This window comes from Natrix helvetica, assembly GCF_964273705.1.
Source record: "Natrix helvetica genome assembly, chromosome: W".
Lineage (NCBI taxonomy): Eukaryota > Metazoa > Chordata > Lepidosauria > Squamata > Natricidae > Natrix > Natrix helvetica.
The window spans coordinates 51254384-51275327 of NC_138555.1; the positions used below are offsets into that span (position 1 = coordinate 51254384).

General features: G+C 47.8%; 1 protein-coding gene across 1 annotated transcript in view; it reads right to left on the reverse strand.

Annotated features, from left to right (window-relative positions):
• The window catches only part of LOC309400568 (KAT8 regulatory NSL complex subunit 1-like), a gene marked incomplete at its 3' end in the record, with an annotated part of 61348 nt that extends 46502 nt beyond the window's left edge, over positions 1 to 14846 (reverse strand). Inside the window, exons 1-2 of the mRNA XM_081969135.1 lie at positions 14273 to 14846; positions 232 to 373 (exon numbers count right to left, since the gene is read on the reverse strand). Coding sequence (XP_081825261.1) covers positions 232 to 373; positions 14273 to 14706 — 576 coding nt within the window. The 5' untranslated portion in view covers positions 14707 to 14846. The remainder of the gene's footprint in view (positions 1 to 231; positions 374 to 14272) is intronic.
• Between the last annotated feature and the right edge of the window lie 6098 nt (positions 14847 to 20944).

A 20944-nucleotide genomic window follows, 5' to 3' on the forward strand; every position in this document is an offset into this window, starting at 1 on the left:
CCAGCTCTGAGAACACACAATGGCTGCGTTCACTCACACACAGGGTGTGTCAGTGAATATCAATGAACGTGATCCGGATTGTACAACATACGAAGACGCTGGCGTGATTCCTGGAGCCCGTTAAGCCTCAAAACTACTTAATTCTGGCTTGGCCTGAGCAAACGCAGACAAGGAAAGAGAAAAAAAAATCAAAAAAAGAAATGATGCTTCCGGAAAGGAAGCTTGCCCTACCTTGTTGGCACGGAGCTGCTTGTAAACATCAGTCTGCTGCCTTATCCGATACTCCAGATCTAACACCTGAGCTTGTAACCACGTCCAGCGACAGATGATGGCCGCTCTCTCCATTGCCCACTGGCGCTGCGCCAGCCGGCGCCTGAAAACAGAAGCATTGGCACACGGGCATTAGCGTTCGTCACACTAAGAGACACAAGGATTTAAAACCATTCATACATACATACATATATGGTGTTAGTGTCTTCACACAGCTCGATGCATGCAATCACACAAGGATTGAAATACATGCATACATTCACACACAAGCCTACATAACGGCCAAATCCTAGGTTGCTCAGAAGGAAGCCACAAGAAAGGAAACTCAGCAAACCCTGGTTAAGCCTTTCTCAGCTCCGGCTTTTAACTCGGTTTCATATTTCAGATTTTCTCCGGAAAGTCATTTGGCAAGCTTTGGAGCTCTGGCTTCTTTATCGTATCACATTTTTTTCATTCACGGCTTGGGTTGAAAATGGCCAGAAGACAGATGGAAGAATGGATGGATGGGATATACAGATATAAATTTCTATTTCTATATCTCTATATCTACAGTACATCACATGAGTACACCCCCTCACTTTTTGTAAATATTTAAGTATATCTTTTCATGTGACAACACTGAAAAAAAATGACACTTGGCTACAATGTAAAGTAGTGAGTATACAGCTTGTATAACAGCATAAATGTGCTGACCCCTCAAAATAACACAACACACAGCCATTAATGTCTAAACTGCTGGCAACAAAAGTGAATACACCCCTAAGTGATAATGTCCAAATGGGGCCCAAGTAGCCATTTTCCCTGCCTGTCATGTGACTCGTTATTGTTACAAGGTCTCAGGTGTGAAGGGTGAGCAGGTGTGTTAAATTTGGTGTTATCACTCTCACTCATACTGGTCACTGGAAGTTCAACACCTCACGGCAATTAACTCTCTGAGGATCTGAAAAATGAATTGTTGCACTACATAAAGATGGCCTAGGCTATAAGAAGATTGCCAAGACCCTGAAACTGAGCTGCAGCACTGTGGCCAAGACCATACAGCAGTTTAACAGGACAGATTCCACTCAGAACAGGCCTTGCCATGGTCGACAAAAGAGGTTGTGAGCCCATGCTCAACGTCATATCCAGAGGTTGGCTTTGGGAAATAGACGTATGAGTGCTGCCAGCATTGCTGCAGAGGTTGAAGGGGTGGGGAGTCCTGTGGTCCGATGACACCAAGATAAACATATTTGCTTCAGATGGTGTCAAGTGTGTGTGGCGGCAACCAGGCTAGGAGTACAAAGACAAGTGTGTCTTGCCTACAGTCAAGCATGGTGGTGAGAATGTCATGGTCTGGGGCTGCATGAGTGCTGCCGACCCTGAGGAGCTACAGTTCATTGAGGGAACCATGAATGCCAATATGTACTGTGACATACTGAAGCAGAGCATGATCCCCTCCCTTCGGAGACTGGGCCGCAGGGCAGTATTCCAACATGATAACGACCACAAACACACCTCCAAAACGACCACTGCCTTGTTAAAGAAGCTTACCTTTACCTTACCTTTATTTCGATTTTTATACCGCCCCCTCTCCCCAAAGGGACTCGGTGAGGGTAAATGTGATGGACTGGCCAAGCATGTCTCCAGACCTAAACCCTATTGAGCATCTGTGGGGCATCCTGAAACGGAAGGTGAAGGTGCGCAAGATCTCTAACATCCACCAGTTCCGTGACGTCATCGTGTAGGAATGGAAGAGGAGTCCAGTGGCAACCTGTGAAGCTCTGGTGAACTCTATGCCCAAGAGGGTTAAGGCAGTGCTGGAAAATAATGGTGGCCACACAAAATATTGACACTTTGCGCCCCATTTGGACATTATCACTTAGGGGTGTACTCACTTCTATGATCGATCGATCTGTCTGTCTGTCTGTCTGTCTGTCTGAATTAAATTTCAGAGAAGTATGGTCGCAAGGAAAGGAAAGATTGTAAGTTTGCATCCAAAGGTGTGGTTTAGATAGACTGAGGGGGGGGGGGGAGAATACAGGAATTGTAGCTATAAACTGAGCAGGAATTGAAGGGTGATGTAATTGGGATCTTTTAATAAGACAATTATATTTTAGGCTGCCTCACCCATGAAGTACAAACACTGAGGATGTTGCCTAGTTGGGTCATAAAAGGTTTGCAAAAAAAAAAAAAAAACCCCAGCCAAGCTAAGAGAGCAGCAAGGACCTCAGATCAGAGTTCTCCTTCTCTATGCAAATACCACTGCCTGCTAGCACTGATGATGTTCCCTAGTAGGGTCATGAAAGGTCTACATCAAAAAAGCAAAGCTTAGAGAGCACCAAGGACTGCTCCTCCTCCTCTTCCCACAAACTGCACCCTGTTCTAACACTGAAGACATTACCTAGCTGGGTCCTGAAACGTGTGCAAGAAAACCACCCAGCTCAGAGGCTCCACATTCCTCCTCGTCCTCTCTACAAACCCCCTCCTTTCTAGCACTGATGATGTAACCTAGATGGGTCCTGAAATGTCTGCAAGAAAACCACCAAGCTCAGAGAGCAGCACCAAGGACACCATTCTCCTCCTCCTCCTTTCCCCAAACCCCACTCCCTTCTAGCATTGAAGATGTTACCAAGCTGCATCATAAAACATCTGCAAGAATATAATCAAGCTCTGGGAGCATCAAGGCCCCACAGTTCTCCTCTTCCTCCTCTTCCTCCACTCTGCACACCCTTCTCCCGTCCAGCACTGATAATGTTTCCTAGTTGGGTCATGAAATGTCTGCAAGAAAACCACCCAGCTCTGACAGGACCAAGGAGCCCATCATTCAGACCAGCCCTCAAGTTCAGACAGTCCACACTTAACCATCCTGTGAAGTTTTGACAACACTAAATGAACCCTAAGCTTAACCACTGTTCACACAAACAATGTGGCATCCCCATGGTCACACAATCAAAATTCAGGCACTGGTCTAAAGATAAGTTGTGTCCCACTCTAGAACATGGCATTCATCTCGGTTTCTCGGTCGAGGAAGCCAGGATTGTCCGAAGACGCTTCCTTGGTCATCTGGCCAACAAGGCTCTAGATAAGATGGCTTATATGCCATGTTGGCCACGGAACGATGTTACCTTCCCACCAAAGTGGAACCTGTTTATCTACTAGCCTTTTGTAAGGGGGAGGGGCTATTGTTTTATTTTATTATTTTCTTTTATTATTTTTATTTTTCAATGACGTTTTTATATTCAAATAAGCGGCCCATGGGCGACTCTTCTAAATTTTCTAAAATAAACAAATAAAATTTTTTCATGCTTTCGAATGGCTGGGTCGACAGAAGCTGGAGCCAGGGATGAGAGTTCACCCCTTTGCGGAGAGCTCGGGTTTCGAACCACCAACCTTCCGCTTGACAAGGCCAGTGCCTTGTCAACTGGCATGTCTTTATGACGATCGAAGCGTCCCACTTAAGCAACCGGCATGTAATATGGGGTAGTTCCTGACTTACAACAGTTCATTTACTGACCATTCAAAGTTACAACGGCCTGGGGAAAAAGGGACTTAGGACTCGTGCTTAGGACCCACATAAGCATCCCCGCGGTCACATGATCCAAATTCAGATGCTTGACCAACTCGTATTTATGACATGATCAAAATTCAGACACTTGGCCACCGACTCGTATTTGACTGTCACATTTTGGTGTCCCACATAAGAAAAGCCAGCAACACGGGTTGATGTTAGAATTTTTATTTGGAAACGCAGACCCAGCACGAAGTGACCATTCAAAAGGAATTAGTTTGTGCTACCGTGGTTAGTTCACCCACCCCCTATATTATGCTCCACCTCCCTTGTGTGTACAACCCTCCCCTCCTACCGACTGCTTGTGGCCCTCTACCGGGGGACGACACCTAGAAGAAAAAGGACACCATTAGTCACCTCTTGAGCATCCCCCACCCCTCAGTTTGCCTGGGTTCTGTCGGTGAACCGCTTCATTAACCGAGGGGCTCTCATATCCTCTTCTTTTACCCATGATAGCTCTGATAGGGGATATCCCTTCATTTGTACCAGATATTGTATCCGGCCCCTATGCCTACAAGAATCCAGTATTCGTTCCACCTTGTAGTGCAGTTCCCCACCCACCTGGATGGGAGGAGGCGCCTGCTTTGGGGGCCCCCGTATGGTTGCTGTTCTTACTGGATGTAAGAGGCTACTATGGAAGACTGGGTGGGTCTTGTCAAGAAGTGGGGGCAGTTTGAGCTCCACCGTAACAGGATTGATGACCCATACTATTGGTAAGGGCCCTAGAAACTTTGGAGCTAACTTCCTACTACAAGTAAAACTCAAAAAATTAGAATATCATGCAAAAGTTCATTTATTTCAGTAATGCAACTTAAAAGGTGAAACCAATATATGAGATAGACTCATTACATGCAAAGCAAGATAGTTCAAGCTGTGATTTGTCATAATTGTGATGATTATGGCTTACAGCTCATGAAAACCCCAAATCCACCATCTCAGAAAATTAGAATATTACATGCAATCAATAAAACAAGGATTGTACGTAGAACAATATCAGACCTCTGAAAAGTATAAGCATGCATATGTACTCAGGACTTGGTTTGGGCCCCTTTTGCAGCAATTACTGCCTCAATGTGGTGTGGCATGGAAGCTATCAGCCTGTGGCACTGCTGAGGTGTTATGGAAGACCAGGATGCTTCAATAGCGGCCTTCAGTTCTTCTGCATTGTTCGGTCTCATGTCTCTCATCTTTCTCTTGGCAATGCCCCATAGATTCTCCATGGGGTTCAGGTCAGGCGAGTTTGCTGGCCAATCAAGCACAGTAATCCCATGGTAATTGAACCAGGTTTTGGTGCTTTTGGCAGTGTGGGCAGGTGCCAAGTCCTGCTGGAAAATGAAGTCAGCATCCCCATAAAGCTCGTCTGCGGAAGGAAGCATGAAGTGCTCCAAAATCTCCTGGTAGACGTCTGCATTGACCCTGGACCTAATGAAGCACAGTGGACCAACACCAACAGATGACATGGCTCCCCAAATCAACACAGACTGTGGAAACTTCACACTGGACTTCAAGCATCTTGCAGTGTGTGCCTCTCCATTCTTCCTCCATACTCTGGGTCCTTGGTTTCCAAATGAGATGCAAAAGTTGCTCTCCTTGTTAAAGTCACCAACACTTTTGAATGGCCTTTTCCTGACAATCCTCTCCAGGCTGCGGTCATCCCTGCTGCTTGTGCACCTTTTTCTTCCACACTTTTCCCTTCCACATAACTTTCTATTAATGTGCTTTGATACAGCACTTTGGGAACATCCAACTTCTTTTGCAATTACCGTTTGAGGCTTTCCCTCCTTATGGAGGGTGTCAATGATGGTTTTCTGCACAACTGTCAGGTCAGCAGTCTTTCCCATGATTGTGATTCCTACTGAACCAGACTGAGAGACCATTTAAAGGCTCAGGAACCCTTTGCAGGTGTTATGGCCTAATTAGCTGATTAGAGTGGGACACTTTGAGCCTAGAATATTGCACCTTTTCACAATATTCTAATATTCTGAGATTGTGGATTTGGGGTTTTCATGAGCTGTAAGCCATAATAATCACAATTATGACAAATCACAGCTTGAACTATCTTGCTTTGCATGTAATGGGTCTATCTCATATATTAGTTTCACCTTTTAAGTTGCATTACTGAAATAAATGAACTTTTGCACGATATTCTAATTTTTCGAGTTTCACCTGTATGTAACTTCGCACATAGTCCTCCAGGTCTCTCTTCATCCGCAGCAACCAAAACTGTCAGTTCGTTAAATGGAGGGTTTTCAGAAATCCAAATTGTCCAGGAGTCTGGACATCGTGGCATTTCTGCAACCTAGCCAGGTGTTGGGATTCTGGCACATATATTTTCGACCCTTTCCACGGTAGGCAGTCACACCACGTAAGCAGTTGTTGGTTTGCCTGGAACCAAGGGTCGGTGAGCCGGACTGTTTGTAGGGAATGGGAAATATCATCCATACTCTTCCCCCGTGGGGTCATACCTTGACCCCTTTCGTCCACATGTGCCACTTTCGAAGGTCCTGGCACCATAGCATGCACCATGTCTTCACGGTTGCCATTTTATTGCAGCTTCCTTGATAAGGTATCTGCCAGGAAGTTCCTTTCCACAGGAATATACTTTAATGTAAAATTGAAGCACCAGAAGTACAGTGCCCACCGGACCTGTTTGGGCGACAGCTTATGTGGGGTCTGTAGGGCCTTGAGGTTTTTATGGTCAGTCTACATCTCAAATGGAGTTGCACCCCCCTCTAATAGATGTCATGTAAATAGGGCCCACTGGACCGCGAAGGCCTTTCTCCTATATAGCCCATCGACGTCCTGTGTTGCTAAGTTTGTGGGATGCATAGGTACACGGTTGTATTTTTCCCCCTTGTTGGATTGTAATAGAATAGCCCCCACAGCCACATCGCTGGCGTTGGCCTGGACTAAAAAAGGCTTGGTGGGATCTGGGTGTCTTAGTATCGGCTCCTTAGCGAACGCCTTCAGGGCTTTGAAGGCTTGGTAACATGCCATTGTCCATTTTAACAGGTACACTGGCCTAGGCTTCTCAGCTATGTTTTTGGTTTTTAGGTGGTCTGTGAGGGGGAGAGCTACTCTCGCAAAGGATGGGATGAATTGGCAGTAGAAGTTCGCAAAGCCCAAGAAGCTTTGCAATGGCATCCAGATCTTCGGAGCTTGCCAGTCCAGTACTGCCTTCACCTTGGCCGGGTTCATTTCCACCCCTCCCATGACAATTTGTATCCAAGGTAGTCTAACCTGGTCCTATGGAATTCACTTTTAGATAGTTTGACATACAAATTCACTGCCAACAATTTTCTCAGAAGCTGACGCACTAGTTGGATGTGTTCAGCCATGGACTTAGTGTAAATTAAAATATTGTCTAAATCAGGGATCCTCAAACTACAGTCCGCAGGCTGGATTCAGCCCAACAACACAATGTATCCGGCCCTTGCAGTGGTGGGATTCAGCCCCGCCCCCTGCCTGGCCACTCCCACCCACTCCTCGCATGGCTGGCTTTTCCCAGCTGACGGGGACCTTGGGAAGAGAAGCCTCACCTGCCATGGATGCCAGAGAGCTTGTGGGACAGCCAGGGACTCCACAACTGACCCTCCAAGGAACGGGTATGGCAGCAGCAGCACTTGCATTGGCAGCAGGGCGTGCGGGGGCGGGTGAGGCACATGATGCAGATCACGTGCCTGCTCCATCCCATGTGGCTGGGACAAGGTGTGGATGCCTGACGCATCCAGCCCACGGGATCGCATTCCTCTCCCCTGTGCCTCTGCCTTCGGCTACTGCTCCCACTGTTTGCGAAGACAAGGTGAGTAGGATGTGGGGCGGCTGCTGCCTACTCCCTCCTGTCTCTTTTGGCTTGCGGTTGGAGATCAGGTCACGGCTGGTAATTTCCTTGGCCCCCTCATGGGTCTTGCCCTTGGCCTGCGCGTGAAGTGTGTTCCCCTTGTGCACCTGACTGCAGCGGTGGGTGCACGAGGGGCGCTTTCAGTCCAGGGAAGGGACTGCAGGGGGACCTGCATCACTCGGGCAGTGCCCCAAAAGCACTGTGGAGCTTGGTTAGGCCACTGCCATCGCTGAGGCAAAGCAGCCAGCTAGAAAGGCTGAGTAGAGGTGGTAAAAGCACGCCCATTCTCAGCATGCAATAAGTGGCCACCGCGAGAGGGGAAAGCTGGATCCCCATCGGCGCTATGGCCGCCCAAGCCCTCCCCCCCATCTCTGCTGGGCCTGGGCAGCCAGGGCTCCGATGGTGATTTGACTTTCCCCACTTGCAATGGCTGCAGCCAAATGAACCTGCGCAAGCTGACAGCCTCGGTGGTGTGCGAGGGGAATGTGTGTTTCTAACTGGCCTCTTTGCCTCCTTCGGGCTGTGCTGGTCTGTCGAGCGGCAGCAGAGTTGCCACCGAGGAGCTGGTAAGACACCCCTGATGATGTGCCTCTTTCACTGGGGCTATTGGGCAGGAAGAGCACAGCCCCACCCTGTCTTGTGAGGCAGCAGCTCCACAGCGCTTTCGGGGCTTTCCACCAATTCCCGAGAAGTGCTGCAAGAGGCATTTTTCAGTCAGCGTCCAGAGCCTTTCCCTGTTTGCGCCAAAGAGGAGAGGGAAGCCAGAGGGGCTGGGGCTGGGCTGGGCCTTATATCCTCCATTCTCCCCTACCAATCGTTGCCCTTTTGTCCCCAGTGTAGTAGTTCACCTCGGCATAGACCTCCTCCTCCTCCCACCCCCCACCAAATCATATGCGCAGTCTTCCAGGCGGGCGACACATCAGCTAGCGCTGGTTTGGCAGAGCCCTGGGAGCCCCGTGCATGCTCTCGTGCTCCCTCCTGTCCGGTAACTGAAGTCTCTGGTTTTGGAGGGTTGGACCTTCCTGCCTGGCGGCTACCGCATTCCACTGAGCAGGGATGGCAAGTCGCTTCTCCAAACAGGTTAGCGGCAGGGGGGGGGGAGGAAGAAACATGTACTCGGAGCGATCAAGAAGCACCTCCTTGGTGATGAGAAGTGGGGAAGTTTAGGAGACTGGAAGAAGCCTCAGTGTGTGTGGGGGGAGGGGGACACTTGAACGACCGACGAATTTGCATTCTGGAATAGCTTTTTCACTCTTAGCCTCTTTTTCAAGTGGTATCGTTCTCACCAGAGACCTGTTGCTCTATTTTCTGAATAGCAAGATGACCGTGGTGAAACTATGTTGAAACTGTATTTGTATTGCAAAGTTTTTTCAATTAAAAAATGAAGGATTTTCTCGCATATCCAAAGCTGACGTGCAGTCCTATAGTGTATATTGTATTCCTTGATGGACAGACATACATTTATTTAGAAACTAATTGTAGAACCTGGGTGTTTTTGGTGCAAGGAGGCTTCAGGGAGGGCTGCTAGACCCAAAGCAGCCCCCCCTGGGGGGGGGTTTGCATGTGCATGCACAGGAGGGTGGAGTCGCACGCACATCGCATTATGGATGTAGGCATGCTTTCGGCACGCAAGGACAAAAAGGTTAGCCATCACTGCCTTATACGTAAACCCTTCCTTTCTACTGACTGCTTGCCGCTAATACAGCCACCGCAGTCCAGCCACGCCTCTAGCCGCCCATCCCAGCTTATTCTGCTCAGTATTCTGCTCAGTTTCCTGTTTCCACCCACCTTTGTGGCCCGCCAGCAGATTCAGACAGTGAGGAGGTTGGGGAGCGACAAGGGCCAGTCCTGGAGTGTGGGGAAGGCTCTGATGAGTGCTCTGTGTCGGAGGCAGAGATGGGGCTAGGGCCATCTGACAGTTATCAGCTGCCTTCCGAGTCAGACATCAGTGAGGCAGACGAACAGCTGGAGACTGTTCCCAGTGTGCGCATGTGCAGAGTTGCCAGATGAAGGGAACAGCTAAGGAACAAGGGTCGACTTGGGAGTAAAGTCACAGGTGGACAGTGAATGGCCCCTCCCATAGGGAGTAAAAGAGGAGGGGAAGGGGAGGGGTGTTTGCAGGAGACAATTAGTTCATTCCTGCATTCTTGTCAAGTATTGTGGCATCTGAAAGATATTGGCCTGGCCACTCTCCAAGCCTGATAAAGGTTGGTAATTGTGAACTATCTTGATAGACTGTGGGCCGGGACTTTGCTGTAAATTAAAAATAAAAGGTGTTTATCGGGACGAGGATTCGGCTTTGTGCAACACGCAAAAATCAATGGGGAAGCTGGATGTGCTTCATACAACTGCGCAGCCATCCGTACAAGTGTGATTCGCTTAATGCTGGGGGCAAGGAAGTTAGTCACATGGAGCAAAGCTCACTTAAACAAACATCTTGCTCAGCAACAGAAACTCGGGGCTCCATTGGCGTCGTAACTCGAGGACTACCTGTAATTTCTCCGAGGGCTGTTCTTTGCCATTTCAGGCTGCAGAAGCACAAACACACACACACTCTGAAGTTAGAGGAAACCAGATTCCAGTGGCATGCTGGGAAAAACACTCTCTCCCGCAGATAGTCCTCGGCTTATGACCACATTTCAACCCAACCTTTCTGCGGCGAAGCCAGAGAGTTCAGCCAGCCTTGTTCCATCTTACCTTTCTTTGCCCCTGTCGTTAAGCGAATCAGGTGTTGATTTTGTGTGCCAGGTCACAAAAGGGGATGATGAATTGACCTCGAGACACGGCAACCGTCATAAGTACATGCCAGTGGCCAAGTGTCTGAATTTTAATTACTTGACCACGGGGAAGCAGCAACAGTTGTAGTTGTGAAAATGGTCCCAAGTCCCTTTGTTGGCATTGTTATAACTTTGAATGGCCACTAAAGGGACAGTTGTAAGCCGGGGACTTCCTGCAGTGACTCTATTCCCCACCTACCCACCTCCAAACCGTTTCTGGACTGTCTGTACTTAAAAGCAATTCCCCCAAATGTATCAAAGTATATAAAGGATCCATTGGCAGTTAGATGCCAAGGCTAAAACAGAGTGAAGGTGGAAAGTGAATTTTTAATTCCGTTTTTCCTCCCAGTTGCAAAGCTCAAGGAGGATATCCAGGTCCTTCTCGCTCAGGATTATTGTACGCCAGGCTAAGAGTAATCAAGGAGAGCCTATGTAGCTCAGGGTTGAAATGAAAGGGTCCTGAGCTGGATTTTTTTCTTGCAGACATTTCAGGACCCAACTAGGGAACATCATCAGGGCTAGAAGGGAGAGGGTTTTGTGGAAATGAGGAGGAAAAGACTGTGGGGTCCTTGGAGCTCTATGAGCTGGATGGTTTTCTTGCAGACATTTCAGGACCCAACTAGGGAACATCATCACTGCTAGAAGGGAGAAGGGGTGTGGAAATTAGGAGGAAGAGGAGGAAGGAGGAAGAGGTGGTGGAGGAAGGACTGTGGGATCCTTGGTGCTCTCATGACCCAACTAGGGAACGTCATCAGTGCTAGGCTAAGGGGAACCCAACTCCTTCCCTTTCAAACTTCTACAGCATCCAAATCCAGGTTTCCAACCCTCACAACCCCACCCCACTCTCCGTTCACACGGGCACTTCTTAGGTCAGCCTCGTCTCCCCCCCCCCAAGACACCCCCTTCCCCTGTCCCACGAACAGGGCCATGCGTCGGTTTCTTTGGCAAAGAAGGCTAAGCGAGTCCAAGCGAGCGGATTGGGCAGGCGGAGGTCTCAGAGCAAGGCAGAAATTCAACCAAAAGAGTTCAAGATCAGAGAGAGGAGGAGGAGCCAATGTCACGACGAGACAACGTGTGATCTCAATGCTCTGAGATCGCCGTCAATACTTTTGCCGCTGGGTGGTCCAAACAGACCTAAACCGTCCCGCAGAGACGGTGAACAGGAAGAATACGTCTTGCTGATCTCAGGGACATCGCAAAGTCCCTGATCGATCCAAGAGAAGTTCTTCAAGCCGGTGACAAAAAAATCCAGCCATTAGGCTGATGAAGTCGGGGCGGCTCCAAAACGGAAGGATACGGAAAGAGAAAGTGTTTCCAGCTGGTGAGGAATTTTTACCGTTTTAAAAGAGACTGCCTATAAAAAACTTAAAACTAATTTAAATTGGAGAACAGAAGAAATAAGCGGCGGAATTAAATTTGGAATGGTTTTGGACAGTGGGTTATCTTACTTTTTAAATGCTATCTTCATGGATGGAATTTATGCAAGCCTTTTAAAATGAATGGATTAAGTTTTCTTAAGGAGGGATAATGATAACAACGTATATACAGGTATGGTACAACATAAGGAAACTGGATGTAAATTGTAAACAGTGATTTGGAAAGGTGGATTAGAAAACTTCGTTATTAAATATTACGGATGTTTAGCTAGAATAGGATATAAGGATTCAGTGTTATTGGAGGATTTTAGAAATAGTAAATGAAATGCCAGTATGTGGTTATGTATTAAATCTTGGTATATATATATATATATTTTTTTTGAAAAAAAGTTTTATTGGTTTTATAAAATTTTAAGGATAGGGGTAATGGATATGGGTACAAATTTTGACAGCTACATCGTGCAGGAAATGGTATTCCCCCCAAGTCTCATAACTTTTACAAAATGATAAACAAGATGTTACTACTTAACTAAATTTTAACAGCTTATTTTTACATTATATCTTTCAATAATTTCAATCATTTACTTTGTATCTAACAAAAAGATTCATTATATCAGCAATTGCACTATTTTTCTAACTTACTTTTGTGATCTGAGTTTTCTCATTGTTAAATCTTGGTATATTTTATGATGAAGGACGTTTAAACAATTCTAGTCAAATGAAAATGGAGGTATGATGATGGTAACATGTATAAATATCTGAGTCAAAATACTTGAGTTAATATGAATTATGTTCGTTGACTGTGGAAGAGATGCACGAAAGCCTTTTTGTAACCAACAGATTACACTTTCTACAGTATGTAAAGAAGGATGTGTTGTATTTGTTTTGAAAATTTAAAAAAATATATTAAAAAAAAAAGATCAGAGAGAGGATCCCTGCCCAACCCTGACGAGACCCTCACCTCACGTTAGGCTGCATTCACACGTGTAGACACCTGGGTCAGGTTGCATTCACACATGTACACTCAACTGATGCTCCATTTGCACGAGTGCACACCCACATTGCGTTCACACATGTGGATCCAGCTCAGGCCCTATTCCCACATACACACACCAGGTGAGGGTCCATTCACATGGGTGAAGCAAACCGAAACTCCATTCACACATGTGCACACCCAGGTCTGGCTCCATTCACATATGTACACATCCAGGTCAGGCTCCATTCATACGTGGCTCCATTCACACATGTACACAAACCCATATCAGGCTCTCTGCACAGATGTCCACACCCAGGTCAGGCTCCATTCACACGTGTACAGCTCCCGGTCAGGAACTATCTTGATGTGTCCACACCCAGAAGTCAGGCTGCATTGACATGTGTTACACCGGCAGACCTGGGTAACCTCTCTGTGACTAGACACTCACCCCACCCTGGCAGTGTGTCGGGGCCGGGGCCCTTGCTGTCTGAGAAGTAATAGTTCCTGAGCAAGGAGCCCGACAAGGAGGAATAGAGCAATTCAGTCTCCATTCACACGTGTACATGCACAGGTCACTCTCCATTCACACATGTACACCCAGGTCAGGGTCCATGCACACACATACATCTATATAAGTCTCCCTTCACATGTGTACATCCATCTCAGCCTCCATTCACACATGTAAACACAGGTCAAGCTCCATTCACACGTGTACACAAACCTAGATCAGGCTCCATCCACACCTGTACATACTCCAATGAAGCTCCATTCATACTTGTACACCATGTCACACATGTACATCCATGTCAAGCTCCATGTACATGTGTAGAGCCCCATTCACATGCATACACTCATGTCAGGCTCCATTCACAGGGTGGATTTGATTCACGATTTAAATCACTAGCAAAAGGCTTGATTTAAATCAACTCGATTTAAATCATAATTTTTAAAGAGCAACTGTCATCTCCCTCCTGCAGCAGCTCCTCCTCTGACCCACTGTTGACTCACTGACAGTCCCAATATTGCAGAATATACAGCCTCAGGCTACATAACTAAGCTCCATTTCATACTAAATAAACTAAATAAATAATGTATATTAAATAGAAAACTATCTTTAGATAGATTTTTACTCCAAAAGCATTTTATTAAAATAAATTTAATAAAAATAAAAAACCCAATTTAAATTTAAAAAATCATCGAATTTTACCCACCCTGTCATTCATATATGTACATCCAGGTCAGGCTCCATTCACACACATATTTCTATATCGGTGTACACACGTGTACACAAACCCAAATCAGGCTCCATTCACACGTGTACATCCATATCAGTCCCTATTTACACATCTACACACCCATCTCAGTCTCCATTCACCCGTGTCTCCATCCACACGTGTACACGAACCCAGCTCAGGCTCCATCCACACGTGTTAGACACCCCCTCCAGACCTCCCCTCACAGGACCAGCCCTGAGGAGACACTCACCCCACGCAGGCGCTGCGTCGGGGCCCGGAGCCCGACTCGGGGCCCTCGCTGTCTGAGGAAGAGGAGGACGAGGACGACGAGGAGGAATAGTTCCCGAACGAGCCGGACGAAGAAGAGGACGAGGACGACGAGGAAGAAGACGAAGCCGAGGCGCTCTCCGTGGCGTCCGAGTCGCAGCCCCGCTGGGCCGCCCGGAGCCGGGCTTCAGCCTCGGCTCCCAGTCGCCTCAGCTCGGCTCCGCCGCCGCTCCGACCATGCCGCGTCCGGCTTCGGCCCACCAAGCCGTTCAGCTGCTGCCGCACATGCCGTTCCACCTGCCGGCCTTGCAGAGCCCGGAGCCGACGGCAAAGGCTCCGAGCCCGGGTCCAAAGGACGTCTTGGCGGGCTCGGGAAAAAGCCCGGCGACGACGAAGAGTCGCCTGAGCGGCCGCCATTACTAACACCAGCAGAAAAGAAACTTACCTCAGGGCGCGCCGGGGCTATTCATTGCTAGCGCGCCGGCGGGACAATGCCAGGCAGGCCCAGCGCCCGACCACGCATGCGCCCCGGGGCCGAAATGAGCCAGCCCTACCCCGAGTTCGGAAGAGGAAAAAAAAAATGTCCCGCCGCCGCGCATGCGTCGACGCAAGGAAAAGAAAAAAAACACCGCCCTACGCGTGCGCGATGGGAACTTTAAGTAGGCCGAGCGCAGTCGGTGCCTTCGTTGTCTAAAGTTGCGCATGTGCGGAGGAAGGTGCCCGGAGTTTCTTAAGAAAGGCCAGGCTGGGATAGGCGCTTTCGTTCGAACTTTTGCGCATGTGCAGTGCGAGATGCCCATTTCTTACGCCCTAACGGCCGGGCGGAGTCGGCGCGTTCGTTGGGCTGACTGCGCATGTGCAGTGGGAGGTGTCCGGAGTGTCTTAAGAAACGGGGTCCACGCTTTCGGTTGCGCATGTGCGACAGAAGATGCCAACAGTTTCTTAGCGCCGTCTTCGTTCTCACTTTTGCGCAGGTGCGGTGGGGGGGGGGGTGCCCGCAGTTTCTTTGGAAGCAAGGCGGGGTGGCCGCTATTGCGAATAAAGGTGCCCCTAGTTTCTTACGACGCGCACGGGAGGCCGGGCGGGGTCGCAACCTTCGTTCGCACTTGTGTGCATTTGCGACGGAAGGTGCCCGGAGTTTCTTTTAGAAATCCCTCGGTCGACAGAGCGGGGTTGGCGCCTTCGTTCGCACTTTTCCGTATGTACGGCTGAAAATGTCCGGAGTTTTTAAGTTGTCGAAGCTGCGAAGGTTTAGGAACGCAGATAGTCCTCGATTTACGACTACAATACCCCCCACCCCAGTACAGGTAGTCCTCAACCTACGATCGCAATTGAGCCCGAAATTAATGTGGTTAAGTGAAAACATTGGCTAAGGGACGTTGTCCCATGTTACAACCTCTCTTCCCGCAGTCCTTAAGTGAATCATTGCATGGGTTAAAATGAGGCACATGGTCGTTAAGTGAATCCAGCTTCCCCCATGGACTTGGCTCGTTAGAAGGTTACTCAAGGGTATCACATGATCCCTGGGATGCTGTGACCATCGTAAATGTGAGTCAGTCGCCGAGCGTCTGAATTTTTATCGCGGGACCACGGAGACGCCGGGACAGTCGTAAGTGTGAAAAACTGTCCTTTTCGGTTGAGGAGTACCCATGCAGGTAGTTCGTTTAGTGACCGTTCCAAGTTACGACAGCACATGAAAAAAGGGATTTAGGACCATTTTTCACACTTACGACCATTGTGGTCACATGATCAGAATTCAGACGTTTGGCAACTGACTCACATTTCTGACGGTTGCATCGTCCAAGGGTCGCGTGACCCCCCCTTGGGCAAACTTCTGACAAACAGGCACCTGGATTCACTTAATGACCATCTTTATCTGGGAACTGCCACGATTCACTTAACGACAGTGGCGAGAAAGTTTGTCACCCGGGCAACTGGTATTTTAACAAATGTCTCCCTTAGCAGTGGAAATTTTTCCGGTCATAAGCCGAGGACTACCCGTCTTTCAAAGCAGGTGATGACAATCAAAATTCAGATGTTTGGCAACTAGTTCCGATCAGATTCGAAATGGCGGGTCGTCCTCGAGTTACAATGGTTCGTTTCATGATCATTCCAAGTGACAACCCTGAAAAAAAGGAATTGGGACTGTTTTTTGCACTTATGACTGTCGCAGCAAAGTCGACAGGAGTCCCCGGATTCACTTAACAACCGTGTGAGACTAACTTAACAGCTTCAGGGATTACCTTAACCACTAGGGCCAGAAGGGATATAAAATGGGGGGCCAGTGGAGTGAATAAATGTCTCACTTAGCAACGGAAACATCAAGGTTGTATGTTGAGGTTGGGATCAGCTGCCTCACACAGAATGGCGCGACGCCCCCAATCCCCCATGGAAAGACGATGGAGGGATCCCAGAATTAAAAGGGAAATTCAACAGGTGTGGTGGGGCAGTTGTGGGTTACTTCCTTATCCAAGGTGCAAGGACAGAGTAGGCGAAAGCCAGCTTAAAAAGGGGAAGTGCGAGATGGACCTTGGAGTCCTAGTGGATGGTCCCTTAAATCTGAGTTAGCCATGTGCAGCTGCAGCCAAAAAAGCTAATTCCATCCTCAGTAGTCTAAACAGAGGTATACAATATAATCAAAATCACAGGAAGGTTTAGCACCGCTTTGTAAAGCCTTAGTACAGCCATACCGTGAATACCACATCCCATCGTGGCTGCCACATTACAAAACAGATGTTGAGACTGGAAAAAGTGCAGAGAAGAGCAACTAAGAGGATTAAAGGCTTGGAGACTAAAACATATGAAGAACAGTACAGGGCAGAGCAGAGGAATTTGGGAAATATCTGCAGGACAAAGTCGCTCAAATCCGGATGGGATGGGTCCCTCTCAGTGGTCCAGTGGAGACGCCCGAGGCGAGTCTTGAGACACCATTCTGGGAGGAGTTTGATTCGGTTGTCATCGAGGATTTGGACAGGTTACGTGGATGTCTGCGACCTACCACATGTTTATTGGACCCGTGTCCCTCCTGGCTTGTACTGGCATCCTGGGAGGTTACACGCGACTGGCTCCTGGGCCTAGTGAACGCTTCGTTGGGCGAGGGGTCTCTGCCGGCCACCTTGAAAGAGGCGGTTGTGAGACCCCTACTCAAGAAGCCTTCCCTGGACCCAACGGAGCTAGCTAATTATCGTCCGGTCTCCAACCTTCCCTTTTTAGCGAAGGTTGTAGAGTGTGTGGTGGCCCAACAGTTTCCACGTCACCTGGAGGAAGATGATTATTTAGACCCGCGCCAGTCCGGCTTCCGTCCCGGGTACAGCAAGGAGACGGCCTTGGTCGCGTTGGTTGATGATCTCTGGAGGGCCAGAGATAGAGGTTGTTCCTCTATCCTGGTCCTATTAGATCTCTCGGCGGCTTTCAATACCATCGACCATGGTATCCTGTTGCGCCGACTGGGGGGGTTGGGAGTCAGGGGCACCGTTTTACGGTGGTTCGGCTCCTACCTCTCCGGCCGGACGCAACGTGTGTTGGCAGGGGAGCAGAGATCGACCCTGAGACCCCTCACTTGTGGGGTGCCGCAGGGGTCGGTTCTCTCGCCACTCCTGTTCAACACATACATGAAACCGCTGGGCGAGATCATCCGTGGCTTTGGGGTGGGATATCATCTGTATGCTGATGATACACAGCTATACATCTCCACCCCGAACCACCCCAACGAGGCCGTCGAAATGATGTCCTGGTGCTTGGAAGCCGTACGGATCTGGATGGATGACAACCGACTCAAACTCAACCCCTCCGCTTAATCAGTTCCACTTCTTTATCCATAAAGCCGACCCTACGATCTTCTTCCCATCTCTTCTGTAGCTGTATGTAATGTAACCAATTTAAAGTAATTCCTTCTTCCAACAGCTGTTCCAAAGTTTTTAACTTCCATTCGCCCCCATCAGCAATAAGCACATCTTTATATAAACAACCCCCGAGTGACTTAATATTCATAATCCCCATGGTGTCTGCAAGATCCAACCAAAGCGGTATTTTATAATCCCAATTGGGCCGGTGCTTCTTCCATATTCTCATCAAGGCACTTCGGAGAACATGGTTGTTAAACACTTTATCCACCCTGTCTTCATAAAAAAGATATGCATGCCATCCCAGAACAAGATCATGGCCTTCTATATTCAGCAATTCCATTTTTGTTTTCCCAAACCAATCTGCTGATTAAGCAGATAAAAGAGACTGGTCCAAAACAAGTTAAAAGAATATATAATGTACTGTTAGAAAGAGACTCAGAAAGTGAATTGGTTAAGGATTGTATGATTAAATGGGCTCAGAATTTTGGTGAAGTGGTTATGTTGGAAACGTGGGAAAAAATATGGGTTCAGAATGTTAAATTTACACAGTCACAGAATTTAAGGGAGAATTTTTATAAAATGTTTTACAGATGGTATTTAGATCCTAAAAAATTATCATGCATGTACCCAAATGTTCAACCAAAATGTTGGAGATGCGGGTGTCTAGATGCTACCTTTTTTCATGTATGGTGGACTTGTAACAAGGTGAAAGCTTTTTGGATAAAAATATGGTGGGTTATGCAGAATGTATTTAAGAAAAGAATACAATTCACTCCGCAAATGTTTTTATTGGGTATAGCTAAGGATTTTACCAAAGGGGAAACAAAATTGGCCTTGTATATAGTCACAGCAGCTAGGTTGTTGATTGCGCAACATTGGAAAAAAGATTTTTTACCGACAATTGATCAATGGATTCAGAAGGTGGCGGGCTTCGCCGAAATGGCAAAAATTTCAGCTTTCTTAAAAGCTCAGAAACAGGAGGATTACACACAGGAATGGGCAAAATGGATTGATTATATACAGAATAAATACCAGACTAGGAGTTATTATGTAGCCTTTAGGTAAGAATGCTTAGACTGATAGATGATCAGAGTAAATAGTATATGGGATGTTTGGAATTGTTAGAGTGGTATACAGCGGAAGTCAGGGGGGGTGGGTTTGTGGGGGAGGTGGGGGAGGGTTAGGGTGGAGGGCGGGGCAATATATATGTATGAATAAATTAGAAGATGGGATTAACGAAACATTGTTATGCTAGGAGAAATTTATATTAAGAGTTATAGATGTTAAATTAGCTTAGAAAATGGGATCAATGTGTTATTATTAACCTAAGAGAAATTTATATTGTGTTTGTTGGGAGGAGAGGGGTTACGAGTAATCTATTTTAAGATGGGGGGAGAGGAGGGGGCAAAGTATTTGGTATAATATTTGAAAGTGAATTTTTGTGGGGGGGTTGGGGGGGTATAGCATTTGTATGAGATTTATATTGTATGGCGGGGGGGGGGTGAAAAGGGGGAAAAATTGTTTGTACAAAACTCTTTTAATAATAATAATAAAAAAAAAAACTCAACCCCTCCAAGACGGAGTGGCTGGGGCTTCCGGCCCCCCGGTTCAACCAGTTGCTTCCATCTCTGGCCATCGGGGGCGAGCAACTGGCCCCCATGGAACGGGCGCACAATTTGGGCATCCTCCTAGATGCCCGGCTGTCCATGGATGACCATGTAACAGCCGTGGCAAGGGGGGCGTTCCACCAGGTTCGCCTGGTGTGCCAATTGCGCCCCTTATTGGACCGGGATGCCTTGCGCACAGTCACCCATGCGCTGGTGACGTCTCGCCTGGACTACTGCAATGCTCTCTACATGGGGCTTCCCTTGAGATGCACACGGAGACTACAGTTGGTCCAGAATGCGGCCGCGCGGGTGATTATGGGGAGGACTAGGTACTCCCATGTAACATCTCTCCTGCGCGAGCTGCACTGGCTTCCTGTGGTCTATCGGGTGCATTTCAAGGTTCTGATTATGATCTTTAAAGCGCTCCATGGCACAGGACCTAGTTACTTGCGGGATCGCATCCTGCCCCATACATCCCTACGACCAATCCGCTCACACAGAGAGGGACTTTTCCGGGTGCCGTCCGCTAAACAGTGTCGGGGGGCGACACCCAGGAGCAGGGCCTTCTCTGTGATGGGCCCAGCCCTGTGGAATGACCTCCCCCTTGATATCAGGATTACTTCCGATCTCCGCTCCTTCCGTGTAAAGCTCAAGACCCACCTCTTTCAACTGTCTGGCCTGGCTCAACCGTAGTTTATCCTTTTCCTCCTGACAGTCCTTTTTTAAATTGTATTATTATTTCGGGGTATTTTAATGACTAATTTAATTTTTATTATTATTAATGTAATGTATTTTTAATTATTACCTCCTCCATGCATGTATGTATATGTATGTATATGTGTGTATTTTTATGTTTATATGTATGTATGTATATTTTATTGTATGCCGCCCCGAGTCCCTTGCAGAGAGGGTGCGGCTAACAAATTAAATTTCTATTTCTATTCTAGTTGCAGGAATCAAGTATGGCCAATCTAGAGCAGGGGTCACCAACCTTTTGGACCTCAGGAACCACTAAATTCATAATTTTAAATCCCGCAGACCACTAATATGAATCCAGGGTGCCGCTTGCTGAAGTGCCTAGACTCCCAGTGATGGGATGGGGTCCTTCAGGCCCTCACCTTAGCCGCCTGTTTCTGCAACCTTAAACACTCACAGAGCCATTTGGACCCGTTTCCCACAGAAAACAAAACACCAGGATCTCTC